This window comes from Spinacia oleracea, chromosome 6 (assembly GCF_020520425.1).
Source record: "Spinacia oleracea cultivar Varoflay chromosome 6, BTI_SOV_V1, whole genome shotgun sequence".
Classification (NCBI taxonomy): domain Eukaryota; kingdom Viridiplantae; phylum Streptophyta; class Magnoliopsida; order Caryophyllales; family Amaranthaceae; genus Spinacia; species Spinacia oleracea.
This window is the reverse complement of record NC_079492.1, coordinates 67,784,553-67,800,787: the sequence shown is the minus strand read 5'-3', so window position 1 is coordinate 67,800,787 and position 16,235 is coordinate 67,784,553. Positions and strand designations below refer to the sequence as shown.

The window sequence follows — 16,235 nt, the reverse complement described above, 5'->3', positions numbered from 1 at the left end:
AAATGGCCTTTGCCATCATGATAGCTGCCAGGAAATTGAAACCATACTTTGACGCACATAAAGTGCAAGTGTTAACTAATCAACCTTTAGAGAAATCATTGCAAAGGTTAGATACCTCTGGTAGACTCCTGAAATGGGCAGTGGAACTCTCAGAATATGACATCGAGTACAAACCCAGAACCGCCATAAAAGCACAGGCACTGGCAGTTTTCATAGCAGAGGCATCATACGAGGAGGAGGAAGAGCCATTGGGGACTTGGCAGATCTCAGTAGACGGCTCCGCTGCAGTCACAGGGTCGGGTGCAGGTATCATAATGGTGTCACCAGAAGGCAACGTTTTCGAATATGCTATAAAATTCAAATTCAAAGCTTCAAATAACGAAGCAGAGTATGAGACGGCAATCGCAGGAATCCAGATGTGCAAAGCAGCAGATGCTAAGAAAATAGTGCTCAAAACCGATTCACAGCTGGTGGCCAGCCAATATAGAGGTGAATATGAAGCCAGAGAACCATCTATGCAGAGGTACTTGGCCTTGATGAAAGAAGCAGTAGCCCAGCTAGAAAGCTTTGAGATTCAACTTGTTCCCAGGGAAGAGAACAGTCAAGCAGACGCCCTATCCAAATTAGCAAGTTCGACGCTACAGGACTTGGAAAGAACAGTGATGGTAGAGGTCCAGGAAGAAAAGAGCATTGATAAAAAGCCTGCAGTCAACTTCATTGACACTGAGCCACAGTGGTATGACAGTATAGTCTCATACAAGCTGGGAAGGGGCCTTCCCACAGCAGAGCAAGAGCAGAAAAAAGTAAAACGAAACGAGCATTGGTTCGTCATTTACCAGGGTAAACTGTACAAGAAATCCTTTTCGTTGCCTCTGCTGAGGTGTATATCAACAGAGGAGTCACAACGAGTCATTGAGGAAATACACGAGGGAATATGTGAAAACCACATAGGTGGCAGGACATTAGCCTTGAAAGCTCTCAGAGCAGGATATTATTGGCCAACCATGGTAAGTGATTCTCAAGCATATGTTAAAAAGTGCGACAAGTGCCAGAAATTCGCCCCAGTGATCAACCAACCCTCTAATGACTTACAGCCAATCATCAACCCCATACCATTCGCCCAGTGGGGAATGGATATTCTGGGACCATTCACAGCAGCAAGCGGGGGAAGAAAATTTCTGATCGTAGCAGTTGACTATTTTACTAAGTGGATTGAGGCAGAGCCCACTAAAAGCATAACAGCCAAGCGGATGAAGGATTTCATCTGGAAGAACATTGTGACAAGGTTCGGCATCCCAGAAAGTTTAGTCTTCGATCATGGAACACAGTTCGACTGCACTCCTATAAAGGATTACTGCGCTGAACTAAGAATAAAATTCGCATACGCATCTGTGTGCCATCCCCAGAGCAATGGTCAGGCAGAGGCAGCAAATAAACAAATCCTGGGAGCACTGCGAAAGAAGGTAGAAGATTTTAAGGGTGCATGGGCCGACCTTATTCCAGAGATCTTGTGGTCCAACAGGACCACTGAAAAAGAAGCAACAGGAGAAAGTCCTTACAAACTAGCTTTTGGGGCTGAGGCCGTCCTGCCTGTCGAAGTGGGTCTACCTAGCTTTAGAGTGCAGTACTATGAGGAAGGCACTAATGAGCAGCGTATGAGGGAAGCATTAGATCTCTTACCGGAAGTCAGGCTGCAAGCAGAGCTCAAGTTGGCAGCAAACAAAGAAAAAATGAGCAGGGCATACAACAAGAGGGTAAAGCACAGACCTATGCAGGTGGGGGACCTGGTCCTCAGAAGAACAGCTGCCATTAGAAAGGGAAAGGCAGAAGGAAAATTCACTGCCAATTGGGAAGGACCTTACCAGATCACAAAAGAAGTAGCCCCAGGCTCGTACCATCTAATGACGATGGAAGGAAGAGAATTGAAGAACAGCTGGAACGCCAACATGCTAAAGAAATACTATGTATAGACACAAGAAGTTAATACTATAACAAGGCAATAGAAGCCAGAGTAGATCTCTTTACTTTTGTAATTTTCCACGCTTACAAGCATAATAAAAATTGGCCCAGCTACCTTCGATAAGAAGAAAGCGCGTCAGGTCTCTTGGAAAAGTAAAAGGTGAACGGCTAAAGCTCGTAAAAAAAAAGGAGAGAAACGCTACCCACAATTAACTTGGTTTGATCAACCAAGTTATTGGGTAAGTTTTTTCTCAACGAGATTTAAGCGAAAACGTTTCTCGAGTTTTGTCCTGGCCAAAGCCAGGACAATTCAATAATACGCAGCCAAAGTAGGCTGGAATAAATACGAAGACACTTCTTGAGCTTTGTCCTGGCCAAAGCCAGGACAATTCAATCATACTCAGCCCAAAATAGGCTGAAGTAAATACGAAAACACTTCTCGAGTTTTGTCCTGGCCAAAGCCAGGACAATTCAATAATGCGCAGCCAAAGTAGGCTGAAGTAAATACGAAAACACTTCTCGAGTTTTGTCCTGGCCAAAGCCAGGACAATTCAATGATACGCAGCCCAAAGTAGGCTGGAGCAAATGCGAAAACACTTCTCGGTTTTTGTCCTGGCCAAAGCCAGGACAATTCAACAATACGCTGTCCAAAACAGGTCGAAGTGAATATAGAAATACTTTTTGAGTTTTGCCCTGGCCAAAGCCAGGACAATCAAGCATGCAAAGCGGGTCAAAAGGAAATATGGGGGAAACAAAACAATAAAAAATAGCAAGCAAAAAACAAGGTAAAACGCAACATAAGCACGACGAGTTAACAAACAATGGGACCGGCGGCTATACCTCAAAAACTTATGCAATGTACAGCCCTACAAAATGGCCACTGTTGATCAAAACTAAAAACGATAAATATTATTTCCAGAAACAAATTCTTACTCTCCACGCAGGGAGGACAAAAACAACCAGAAGAAATAAACTATGCATTGGCGAGGTAGTGCAAGATGAACATGGGGACAGCCGCCTGTGCCATTATTGCCCAGCATCAACTTCAGCATCAAACAGAGGCAATTCCCCAGGGTGAACATTTTCAACACAATGATCAGGCACCCCATCATCCTCTGGCACCGCACCGCCTGCAGCCAAAGACGCTTGCTCGGCCTCCCTCTTCTTTCTCAGAAGCTCAACATGGAGCCCAGCCAACCAAGCAGCTTCGATAGGAGACCAGTCAAGATCAGGATGCTTTTCTTGCACTATTAGCGAAGCAGCCTTCCACCCGCCATCATAGCTCTGAGTGCGCAGAGCAAGTAGCTCATCTGACCGACGAAAGTCGCGAATGGCAGCCGCAAGTTGATCTTCGATGGAGTTCTGCAGTTGGGCCATCTCATTGTCATGAGATTGCTCAACAAAGAGAAAGTCTTGCTGAAGAGTCTCAATTTTCTGCTGTCCGGTAACCAGATCAATTTGGGCCTGGGAAAAGCTAGCCTGCAGCTGATCACGCTCTTCAGTAACAAGCTTCAATTGATCATTGGCCGAAGTGAGACAGGTCGAAGATAGCTCCAGATCAGCAGTTAGCTCCTCAATTCTCTTCTTTTGGGCCTCTATATGAGCAACGTTGGCAGCAAGTCGTTTCTGGTAAACTATGAAAACTTCTGTCAACTCACGAACAGCGTTGCCACACTAAGAACATAGAAAAAGAGGCAAGCATTGTAAGTTAGTGCATAACAAAAGAAACGAACCAATGTACCAAAGGAGAAGAGAAATAAACCAAGTATACCTCCATGAACTTCTGGCAAGCATTCGCCCCAGGAGTATACAAACGCTCTTTGGGCAGGTCGCTGGGCAACTGCAGACCTCTCAACATCCTCAGGGCAAGCGTCCCGCCTTTCTCAAGGTAGTTCCCATATAAGCTTTCTGATTCGGACACGTCCCAGCGCGGGACAAAAGTACGATCCGAAGCAGAAGGACCAGAGAAGATAGCAGCCAGCTCAGGGTCGGCCTGGGGACGAATGTCGAGAAATTCTTTCTCAACAAACTCCTTATGCCGACCTGTGATATGCAGGTCAAGATCATCAGCAGCCAGATCATTTCCTTGAAGCTCTTGCTCCAAAAACTGTCGAAGAGAGCTACCAGAATTGTTGCTACGATGGGGATCAGCCGCAGAAGGGGAGGCTCGGAGTAGCTCAGCCCCACTATCAAGCCTGGGTTGTTTCCCAGGACGCTGAACAAAAGGCGGCTCTTCAGCTTCGATGTCCACAGGATCCGACGCAGAGCCCGAACGACCTGGCTGGTCACATACCTCATCAGCCACTTCCCCAAAATCATGACCTGCATCCTCTGTCGGAGCTTCGAGCCCAGCCTCGAAATCAGCTCGGTCACAACGAGAGCCTGACAGGGCACCGCGATGGGAAGCTCCGCGAGAGGTCTGCCCTCGGCGAATAGGAGTGCTCGCAGAGCCAGTGTTTGTAGAGGAGACCACCCGAGACACTCTGGGAACGATCCCAGAACCGCCACCCCGACCAGATCGGCGTGTAGAACTTCTCCTGCTGCCCTCTATTTGGTCAGCCAAAATTTGATACCCATTCGCAGCGGGATCGGGGGGAGCAGCGCAGATGAAAGAACCATCAGCCCGAACACCCAATTTCTCAAGATTCCAGAATCGACGACCTGAAAATAAAAAAAAAAAACGTAAGGAAGAGAAAAACAACTCGCACAAAGAGAAAAGAAAACACGAAGTGAGAAAGTAACACAGAACTAACCTTGAGGGTGAGTAGAACAAAGAAACATAGCGGACAGCACGTCATTCCGCAGAACATAACTTGAATGCGGAAGCCAAACACGAGGCAACCGCCCAACCTCTTTACCAGCAGCATTAAACTTGGGCTCAGATGAAAAATGCTCAAAAGCCCTCTCCTCCAAGACAGCACCATCTAAAATCTCGACTCCCTCTAGCCGAGTCCGAGGTCGAACAAAACCCCGAGCAACAGGAAAGTCAGCAGGGACAGCGAGCCAGTAAAACCTATCCTTCCACTCCTTTTGACCGGTAGGCATCCCATGGCAGGTCAATCTTCCACGATTGCAATAGATGGAAAACCAACCAATCTTGTTCCCAGTACCGCTGTTGCGCAGATGATGGACTCGCTTACAAAGAGAAAGGGTCTCAGGAAACTCCAAAAACCGACAGACCCAAATATAGCTGATCAAAGTACGAACAGCGAAGGGATGGAGCTGAGCTAAGCAAACGTTAAACGCACGAAGAATCTTCACCAAGGTAGGATCCAGAGGAAAGCGCAAACCAAAATCCAGACTATAGGCATAAACGCCTATGCACCCCTCTGGTGGATGAGTAATCCGAGCATCGTCGTCTTGCACGATGAGTCGATAACCATCAGGCAGACCATAAAACTCTTTACCAACAACAGCGTGATTCTCTTTTCGCGCATCATCAGTCCACTTAGCGTTCAGCTTCGCGTGTAAGGGACCAAAAGCAGAGGCCTCAGAAAGGAAGGGCGTCGAATCCCCAGGAACGACATTCTCTTCCACGTAGTTCGGAAAAGGCCTCATCTCATTCACCTGGGCCAAAATATCTTCCCCACCAGCTTGCCCACCCACAGAAATAGTGACATGGTTGGCCATCATAGAACGAAAAATAGATTCCCGGCGTCTGTAAACACGCAAAGACAGTTCAGACTCATTAGCTCCAGCAAGCTGCTCAAAATCATCTAACCAGGCCTGTTCAGACAGAGGCTGAACATCAAGCCCTGGGGGGACATTGGACGGCGGATTTATCCTAACTATCCGCGACAGATAGTCATGGCGCATCTCCCTAAGAGTTTGACGTAAAGATGGGGACAGGTCGGCTGTAGAGTCAGGACACCCAGAACCACCCGCATCTGGGGGGCGGCTCCTCCCCAGAGGATTCATCGTCAGAGGACAAAGGAATCACAGCAGGCACAGAGCGAGACAAAACATCATGCATTGATTTGGTTCTGTGCTCAGCAGAAGCCCGAGTCTCCTCATCAGAAGATAAAGAGACAGAGGAGGGAGAAGAGGTAACATAGGAAGCAGAGGAAACGCTTTTAGCGTCTGAGCTACTAAGGTTTTGGCTATCAGATGCATCAGACATTATGAACTGAAAGTCACAAGACAAGGGAAAAGGGCACAAAGGTAAATAACAAAAAAAAAAAAAAAAGAAAAAAAAGGGAAAAGCTACTCAACAATGGCGGAAGTTCAAAAACGACTTAACAATGGCGAAAAATACCAGAAATTGAAACCCAAAAAACCTCCAGAGACACTAAAATCAAGCGAACAACAAACAAAAGTCGTGCAAAAGAATCGGAAAAACAGCAAAAAATAGAAACTTACCGGAAAAAGAAGATAGGGTTAGAATCAAAAGGAACACAGCAACGGAAACCTCCCTTCGCGAAATGGCAAACGAAAACACGAGGGGCAAATGACCACCACAAGCAACAAGAACACTAGCAATCGACCGGAAAAGTGACGACAAACACAAAAATGTGCAAAAGATCGAATTTTGAGAAGACTTTTGCAAATAACAAGCAACCGAAAATGAGAGCACTCGAGTGTTTTTCTCAGAAACACCAAGGAGAGAGAAGGTAAGAAATGAAGATGAAGAAGGAAGGAAGTTACCTTTTCTTTTTAAAAGCCAAAGAAGAACGGCTAGGATGCGAGCAACGATACAGTTGCACAAGCAGGATGAAGGACACGTGTAGACCTCAATTCAACCAAACTTAATCATGATGAAGGACGGTCCAGATTGAGCGACGATTCCAATTGACTCTTCGGATGGGCAACGCGTGGCACGAGGAAAAGCCGGTTAAAATCCCCAAAGATTTCTTACCATTCACCTCAAAGAAAGGCCGCCCAAAAAAAAAAAAAAAAATTAGATCTACTCTGGAGGGACTGGTAGCAAGAAAATACACAGCCAGGACAAAAGCAAAAAGCCAACAAAACAAGCATTGCAGCCCTAAAGAGTCCAGATCAAGGACAGAAGAGCAGACCTGACTTAAAAGGTCAGCTCTACTCTTGAGGGACTAGTTGTACGGGGTCATATCCAGATCAAGGACAGAAGAGCAGACCTGACTTAAAAGGTCAGCTCTACTCTTGAGGGACTAGTTGTACGGGGTCATATCCAGATCAAGGACAGAAGAGCAGACCTGACTTAAAAGGTCAGCTCTACTCTTGAGGGACTAGTACGGGATCATATCCAGAGAGGACAGAACATCAATGACAGAGCAAACCCTGACACCCAGGGCACACCCAAGTCAAAGAAAGACTCTAAACCCCAAGCCAAGCATATGCAGCCCAGGCAGATCAAACCTCCCCAGATCACGTGTAAAGACACAGAGCAGAGCTGCATCAGTCCAAGAAGGGACCTGCAGGCTAAACGACAACGACAAGGAATAAAGTACATCGCCGTCATACACGTGGCGGCATCTAAGTAGGCCAAAGTACAGAATAGTACGCCTATAAATAGCACCCACATCATTCATGATGGGACACATTCTTACACACGGTACTTGCTCCACCTTCTCTCTATATTCCCTCTCTAAAGACTTCTTATCCATTTGCTGACTTAGGCATCGGAGGGGGTTTCCTCGGTTAAACCCCCGAGGTTAGCTCACGTTTGCTCTGCTTGACAGGGCCAAGGCACTTCGGAACGTCCTTCCAGTTCCACACTCGGAACAATCTTATATACGAAGTACTTTGTATTTTTTTCTTGTGTTCTTTTGCGTATTGGGTTTACCTTGCTCCATAGTAGATCATTATGGGGTGTTGCTTTGTGGTCCTTTACTACGTTTCTTACTCCCTGGGCAGCTGAAAAGTCTCTTTGGGCTCTGCTTGCCATGCTAGCTATGCTTGGCATTGCAGAAGGTGTAGCTCTTCCTTCGATGAACAACGTGATATCAAAGTATGGATACCATGTCTGTTTTCCAAATTCAATAATACATTTGTGAGTAGTTTTCTGAAAGTCTCTGTTTGAACCCATTTCTAAGGTTGAATAGAATAAACAACTTTATTTTGGAAAGACTAAACAATTTGGACATTATTTTTTTTTGGCAGGAATTACAAACAGGCAAAAAAACAAGAAAAAGACAGCTACCCAGAGCACATAGCCTTTGCCCAGTCGTGGGTAGAACACGACACACCATGAACTAAACTAGAACTACTACTAGACTCCACACTAGCTGAACACGATCTAGAACATGACTGCACGCTAATACAAGACATAACCCTCTTGCTTGGTTGATCAGAAAACTCCAAAGCAGGTGCAGAAGCCTTCCTCTTCATTCTGGAACGGTACCTGCAATCAAAAACAGAATGAGATTGATCCCTTGAGCCACGCTTCCAGGCCTTCAATCTCCTCCTCAAAGCAGTACTCTTCTCTTGAAGTCCAGACTTCTTTCCTTTTCCCATAACTGTTGGAGCATATCTTCGACCTTGCTGAAATATGGGAGATGGAGATTTGCTATCATATTCTGGAGAGCTTGGCAAGGCATGACATGTATGATTATCTACCAGGCAGCTTAACGAAGTATTGTCAGCTATCTCTTCCACACTATCTTCAACTCCTCCCATTAGAGAACTATCAACATCATCTTGATTACACTCTTTCATAAGAGGAATGGGGGTCTCATTGAAACCTTCTGCATCAACTTTTACATCTTTAGATGAAGAATTCCTTGGTGTAGGCATTATACGAATGACCATAGGGGAACCAAATCTTGAGTTAACATATGAGATAGACTTTCCTGCAACAAGCTTTCGGTAATCCTTCTTAGAAATTGAAAGAAAGGAGTCTGCCCTCCGTCGGTTAACAAACCGATATCTAGACTCCGCTAGACCAGAATTTTGCACATTAGAAGAACAAGCATCGTCCTCCATTACTTCATCAATCTCCATTGCTTCATCAACAACCACATCTACATTATTACTTAAAGAACTATTTTTCCCTGTGCAAGAACAATCTTCCAAGTCTATTTTGATGTTAGAAGTAGCAGGACACTCCTTACTAGAACAACACATAACCCCCTCTTTATCCTCATTTCCTCCCACACTTTTCGCTTAATTGGACTTTGTCATCTGAACAAACTTTTGATAACCTATCCTCCACACTTGACATGTCTTGCTCACTACTCATCATCTCCATATTCGAAATTGTACCCATATCACCCTTATCCATTTGATTATTATTGGAGTCTCTTATCTCAGTTACCTTATACTTTTTCTTAGGGGAAGACAAACCAACTCCTAGTCCAACTGGAATTGCATTGTGTGCATGAGTTTTTTGCACCCTTTCATCTTTATATGACCGAACCTGCTCAACTTTCTTGGCTATCTCATGATTTGTAGGATCAATTTTATGAGCTGTTAATAGGTCCCAATATGCAAAGTCACATCTACCCAGTTCAATTGCAATTGCAGCTGAGGCTCGTCTAAACAAAGCCTTGACATTATTTGGGGTATAATCCAAAATGATACTGCAAATATAACCAACCTGCTTAAACTCCCTTTTCTTGCTTATTTAAATGTGCGGAGTTCATTAATAGCATTCAAGAACTTTCAGCTGTTGTGAATTTTTGTTAATGACGTGGTTTTAGAATGTCTAACTCTATCTGTTTTGGCTTCTTCTTTGCATAGCTGGTGCCTAGCCTGTTCTATTTTTGATTTTTCTCTCTGCAGGGTCAGGGAGATTTTCTTCATTTCAGGTGAAAGCTTCCTTAATAGTCGACTAGACCTCTGTTAATAGTAGTGAATTACTTAGTGACCTGAAAGAGAAAGTAGGTGTAAACAATGACCTTACGTGAAATTCTCTGCATTTGTTTAGTCGAGGCTTAATTGTTGAAAACAATAATCTTTTCTGTTTATTTAGACTTTTGCAGTGGGATAATGTCGAGAATAAGTCCACTCTACTTATATATATATACGGTGGTGGGGCAGTAGTTGCAAAGAAGATGAACATTTTTCGGTGTTCTTTTGATAATGGTTACTTTATTTTTGGCTAACATGTAAACTTTATTAAATTTTGCCAGGTAGGGTGATAATGGCTCAAAATAAATACACATAACACGTACGGATATGAAAACATATATATTGAAATTAACTTCACAACAGCTAAAATAACCCCATTTATTTTTATGTACAAGTATTAAAACATGATCAAAATTAATTTATGAATAATGTAAAAAATCAAAATGATGAATCATGGCATATATTAAGGACATTAAAGAGGTGACACGTAGAGTGAGAAGGATACCTAAGCTTATTATAGGCACCCTGAGTTGAGTTCTGAAAAGTGAAAACCCATGAACCAGTGTCGTTCGATGCCGCCTAGATTGTTGATAGCAGAATAAACATGCAATAGCAACTCTAGATTCCTTCTCGATCGTTATTATAGTATTGAACATGTAGGAAGGCACCCCATTTCCCATTCGCTATATACGATCACCGGATACGCAGACTCGCAAACACGTACGACCCTTCCAGTCATGAGCAACCACGAATCACTAATGTCATGCATGGTTTCACTAATGTCATGTTAGTTTTTCGTATCTGCATAAATGGTTCAAAATTAGCTACGATACAAAAATTAAAACAAATTTCTTTGTCCAAGTAAATAACGATCGAAACATTTTTCTCCTATATTAATTTCCCTTGAGTCCCCTATATTACAAAGAGGGAGATTGGTTCAAATATATGACATATCGTACAAATGCCTCATGCGGTCTTTTAGGGGTGAACACGGTCCGATTTGAGAATTATTGTTCGTTGTTTTGTCAAACCAAATCAAACTAAACCGCATTAAAGTCGTTTGGTGCAATATGGATAACGCATTGTTTTATTATCGCTGTTTATAACACATGTTTCACTAAACACGTTAAACATATACTGATTTCAAAAATATCTTTTCACTTACTATTTGCATGGATACCGATAAAATGTTTGACCGTTAATATATCCAATTCTAGCTGTACGACAAAAAATTATAAAAATTTGATATTTATAAAATACATTATAAGACAAATCTAACAACATATCTCATGATAATTTTTGATAGATATAATAGTGAGAATTTATGATCAAAGTTTTGATTATTGGACACATTTTTCAAAGCGTAAATAACTTAATGAAATGGAGGTAGTATATTATTGGGCATTTGTATATTGGATATAGTTTTGGTTTGGTAAAATAACTTTGTTGTGAGCTAAGGATCTTTACACCATAAGAAATAGTATCATTAATGACGGAAAATCCCGTCGCTAAAGGCCACTAGGGATTTTATGTCGCCAACCCGTCGCAAAAGGGGGTCGTCGTTGATGTAAAGTCATGTCATTAGTCCGTTGTAAAATGCATTTGCGACGGTTGTTCCCGCCTTTGGTTATTAGCCCCGTCGCATTAGGATTTTGAACGGAATTTTCGACCTGTCGTTATTGGATTGTCATCAGTGATACAAATTTTTGTAGTGTTACCTTATTAACTGTGATCAAGAGAAAGGGTGAAAGTATGAGCAAGAAAGAGAGAATTGGCTATTTGAGACAAGCTTAGCTTAGTACATTATTGGAACCATTTATAGAAGGGTTTAGATCGAACTCCCTCTTTGTTATATTCGATTTCAAGTCACAACTAACAAAGTATCTGGTCTAAATCATCTAAAGTAATTTTCCTTAAAGTTCCTTATAATCGTGTGCAATCTTAACCATTTACTATATCAAATATTCTAATGATCACAAATTAACCATTCTTTTATTTTTAAACTAACAACAAATATTGTCAAATTTTAATCTCTTTTAATTAGTTTGATGATTTGTTTCTTATTCTTTCCACAATTTCTCAAATTCTAATCTCTTTTAATTAGTTTGATGATTTGTTTCATATTCTTTCCTCAAAGAATAGTCATTAATTAGCCGCTTGCAAATTTGCAGCAAACTAGCAACATAATATACTACGTACATAATAGTGGTAGTGCCCGTGTATAGATATTTGCTTGAAAAGATGATTATTGGTTAAACTCAACTTATTCTATATATAAAAAAAAGATTGTTCAAAAAAATATAAAGAAAACTTAGGTCATTGGATGTGGTTGATTGTTAAGATTGCGTCCATTCTACGAAACTTTAGAGAAAATTACTGGAAATTTGCCTTAAAAACATCCCACTTTACGGGGTACAACCTTGAACTTTCATTTTTATTAATTACGTAGTACAACCTAAAACTTAATCCTTTCCTTTTTCCTATTTTTCATTATTTATTTAGTTAATAATTTCAACATTTGATGGCAAGATATATATTCTATACATACACCATTTCTATAAATATTCTTTTGGTTGGAAAAAGAAACATCCACTATTATTATCCTTCCATTTCTATAAATATTCTTTTGTATAAAAATAAGCTTCGATTCTTAGTGTAAGTTTGATGCTACTTTTTCTTTACTCATTATATGGAGTATATGATTAGTCATACTTTTAAAGCATATCTTATGCCAAAATTTACTCAAAGGAGAGATTTGTTGAGGTTTGTCCTTATCTTTTCACAAATTCTTATTTACAAGCGCTCTGCAATGAATATTGTTCACTGAGGTAAATATTAATTCAAAATGTTTAAAATTTACCCTGATATTTGTAAAAGTTATCTATTTTAATTTGTAGTGATAAAAAATTTCATTTTAATAAAAATTATTTATTCAATATCAATAACAATGTATTAAAATAACTGAAAAATTAATCATTTAACATTCGAAAATGTTTATTTATTAACATTTTTTTTATAAAAGGTAATCAAAACATATTAAAAGTTACAAAACAACTAGGTAAAAGTTATCATGATGACAGGGTGATGTATAATAAGTTTATTATACACCTTGTGCGTACAAGATCTTTTGTTATCTTTTTTTATTGACAAAAGATTAATGAATGGAAAACAGAATATATGCAATACCAAAATTCAAAAAATGGCTTACGTGATTTATTTATTCTAGTAAAATAAAAACGGGGACTCTAATATGGATAACATGTGTGAGAGATGGTATTTTCAAATTATTTAATTAGGTGGAGAGAGATAATAAAAACAGGGACGGGCCTTCTTGATGGTCGTGGTGGGCCAGCCCCTCAATAAAAATTCCCATAGTGTGTTTTTAGTTCCCCCCTAAAATTTTAATATAATTGTATATATCACCTACTATATTGTTTAATTCTTCTACTGGTCCCCCTTGTAAAACGGTTAAAGATCTTCAACTGTATAAAACAATAAAATACGTTGAGTGATTATTAATGAAAGAGAAATAAGTACTCCATAAGAACCAATATGGACTCTTAGATCATCAAAATCGGATGGTCTAAAATATTTCAGAGTCATTAATATTGACATTTTCGTATTTATGCAACTTTTCAAACTAGTTCACAGGTCCTTTACTTTTAATGAAATTTCATAGACTTTTGAATAATTTTATTTACTTTTACTAGTTTTGAATTTACTTTTACTATAAAATTAAAGAAAACTTATCCAAAATGACATTTTATGAGAAAAAGATTGAAAAATTTGTTGGTCATGCTGATACTTTATGTTTTCTTCCTTAAAAGATGAAAAATTTTAAATATAAGAAATTGCACATTTTATTATTTACTTTTGGTTCAATGGAATTTACTTTAATGTGTTTTTACTTTACTTTTAGGGGGAAAAATTGTTTTTCATTCTAATTACATATTTGGATCCCACAATCCCACCCAGGCATCCAAGGCATGAGCCCAAACCGGATCCACCTGCACGCGCGTTTGAAAATGTCCACCAACCCTCCCTACTTATTTATTTTAAAAGATGTATACCCATACCCCAATTAATAAATAAAGAAATGATTTGATATTCTACCAATGTGGGACGTTTTTCACTTTACACTTTTTACTCTTTTTTCTCAACAAGAATTTCCAACATATTCTATGCGCCTATGCTAAATTAATAAAAAGTAGAAAATATTATGATGTTTGTTTCTTGAATTCACTAATCGCTATTTATAGTATTTCCCTTTACGGGTGAAAGCGAAGTTAGTTACGAAGATGTGGATGTTATTTCCTGTGACTTCCGTCGTGGGGGAACTGCTTATCGGAGAGGGGGAATTTAAAGTCGCACTAAATGCTTCTACCGATTTCACTTTTCGACGCTCCATTTTTGCAAGCCTAGTAAGTCTTTAAACATGTACTTATTCACTACAAAAAAAATGACTTTTACCAACAGAAATCTACCAATAAATAATTTATTTGTTGGTAATAGTTAGTATTACCAATAGATATTATGTCTGTTGGCTTCAACAAATGAGGTCCTACAAAACCTGATTTTTTTACCAACAAAAACCTCTTATCCGTTGGTAGAAAAAAATGTGTACCAACAAAATTTTCACCAACACATTAGATTGTTGGTAATATTGTTTTGCACTTTTGCAAATTTCACAACCCGCTCAAAATTTCCAAATGTCCCGCTCCAGCACAATATCCTAGGATTTGAAAGAATAAAAAATCCATTTTTTATTAGGATGGTTACACCAATTTCAACTTTCTAGAACTATACTGGCATTTCCAATTTCAATTACACCAAAACCCTTCTTCTTCTTCTTCTTCTTCTTCTTCTTCTTCTTCTTCTTCTTCTTCTTCCTCTTTGCCTCAGTTCTCTGATTTTTTAGCCATCGGCATGGAAAATTCACATTGAATTCATCTATTTCCTTTCCTATTTTTCATTATTTTGCTAAAACAAATTATAAACAAGGCTTTGGTTAAATCGGCAAACCCTAGTTCTGAACGCAATCTTCCGACGCCTTCGATTTTCGGTGATTCAACCTATTTTCCTTTCCAATTTTTCCCTTCTTTAGTTTCAATTTTCTGTATTTTCTTGTTGCAGTTTAAGTTGTCTTTCATTTTATGATTTCTTAGTGTTTTTTATACTTCAATTAACAAGGAGGTTTTGTCCCTTGCTTCTTTTAGGATTGGGTTTTGGATTGATATCCTTCTTTCGTGATTAAGGAAACTGAATTGGAGAGGCAGCCTCAGTAATTTAAGAGCAAAGCGTTTCCAATCGACTATAAATTTTTTCAGGTAAAACCAATTTATAATTAGGTAAATTGATTCTAGTTTAATTGAATTATAAGTAAGCGATTGAGTATTCATTGGATCAGCAACCTGAATATTTTGATATGTTTAGTTGCGATTTATGATGCTTGGTTTTGATGTCGTATAATTGAATGAAATTTGATGTTTTATGCGACCTTTGATGACAAAGGTCACCTGGCAGAATTTCATATATTTTGTCTAGTAGTCCACCAGTCGGTAAAGCATTGTCCAACAATTGTTAAGTAATCAGCCGAGTAGAATAGAACACTAATAATACGAAACAAGAATCCACGATGTGAAATTACAGATCTGGCTTCACCAGGGTCCATAATGGAACTTTTCTCTCACTCACACTTCCTTTTTGCACGCAATGAGGAAACCATCATCAAGGTGGTACAAGCTGCACTATAAATTTGTTTTTAAGCTGCAAGTTACAACTACACTAACTACCAAGCTTTATATTTATTGTTTGGTTAAGTATCATTTTGTAAATTGAGGGGTTTATAGTATTGGCTGAATGGGCATAAAATTTAAGATTTCTTGCACCCAAATACCCTGTTGGTCTCTACAGACATTCGCAAGACAAGGGGGGGGGGGGGGTTTGTACTTTGTAGCATGAGTCCAGGTGGGTAGTATTTACTTTTATTCCCCCATGTTATAGTTTAGTGACTCTTATATAATCAGAGGCAATGATGATGAATTTAGAGTAATATCAACCAATGTTGTTCTTTTTAGCAACGCAACATTTTCTGTTTATTGTTCTGTGATTTTTTTTAATAAAAGATACTTGTGGATCTGTAGAACCCTTTTGGATACCATTTTTTATTTTAATCAGTGATGTGCTCCTGCCCCTAAAATTGGAAGGCTCACCCTAACTTTTATTGATCGAGCGGTTGGAGCATATACCACTATCTATTTCTCATTCTTGCATTTCAGTGATGTTGCTCTATAACTTTTTGCATCTAAAATAGGTCTGACTTACAGTAGATAATACAATGTAACAACTTTTATAATTTGTAAAGTAAAGAATTAATTTGGTAAAACATGTACTTCGTTTGTGTATATGTAGGTATACTTATGTGAGGTCGTTCTTATAAGTTTTTATATGGGTCGTATGGCTTGAAGTGTAGGTGTATGTGTGTCACCGTCTCAACTCCCTAGTCATAT

The 16,235-nt window shown here is 39.7% G+C and overlaps 1 protein-coding gene across 3 annotated transcripts in view; it reads right to left on the bottom strand.

Moving 5' to 3' along the window:
- Positions 1–6,730: 6,730 nt before the first annotated feature.
- Positions 6,731–16,235, bottom strand: part of LOC110799034 (uncharacterized) — a 103,550-nt gene continuing 94,045 nt past the window's right edge. For 2 of the 3 annotated variants that reach the window (XM_056830592.1, XM_056830593.1), the window contains exon 4: positions 6,731–10,527. In XM_056830592.1, the coding sequence (XP_056686570.1) occupies positions 8,074–9,000 (927 nt within the window). In that variant the 5' untranslated portion in view covers positions 9,001–10,527 and the 3' untranslated portion in view covers positions 6,731–8,073. The remainder of the gene's footprint in view (positions 10,528–16,235) is intronic. The other variant, XM_056830594.1, reaches the window with a different exon arrangement.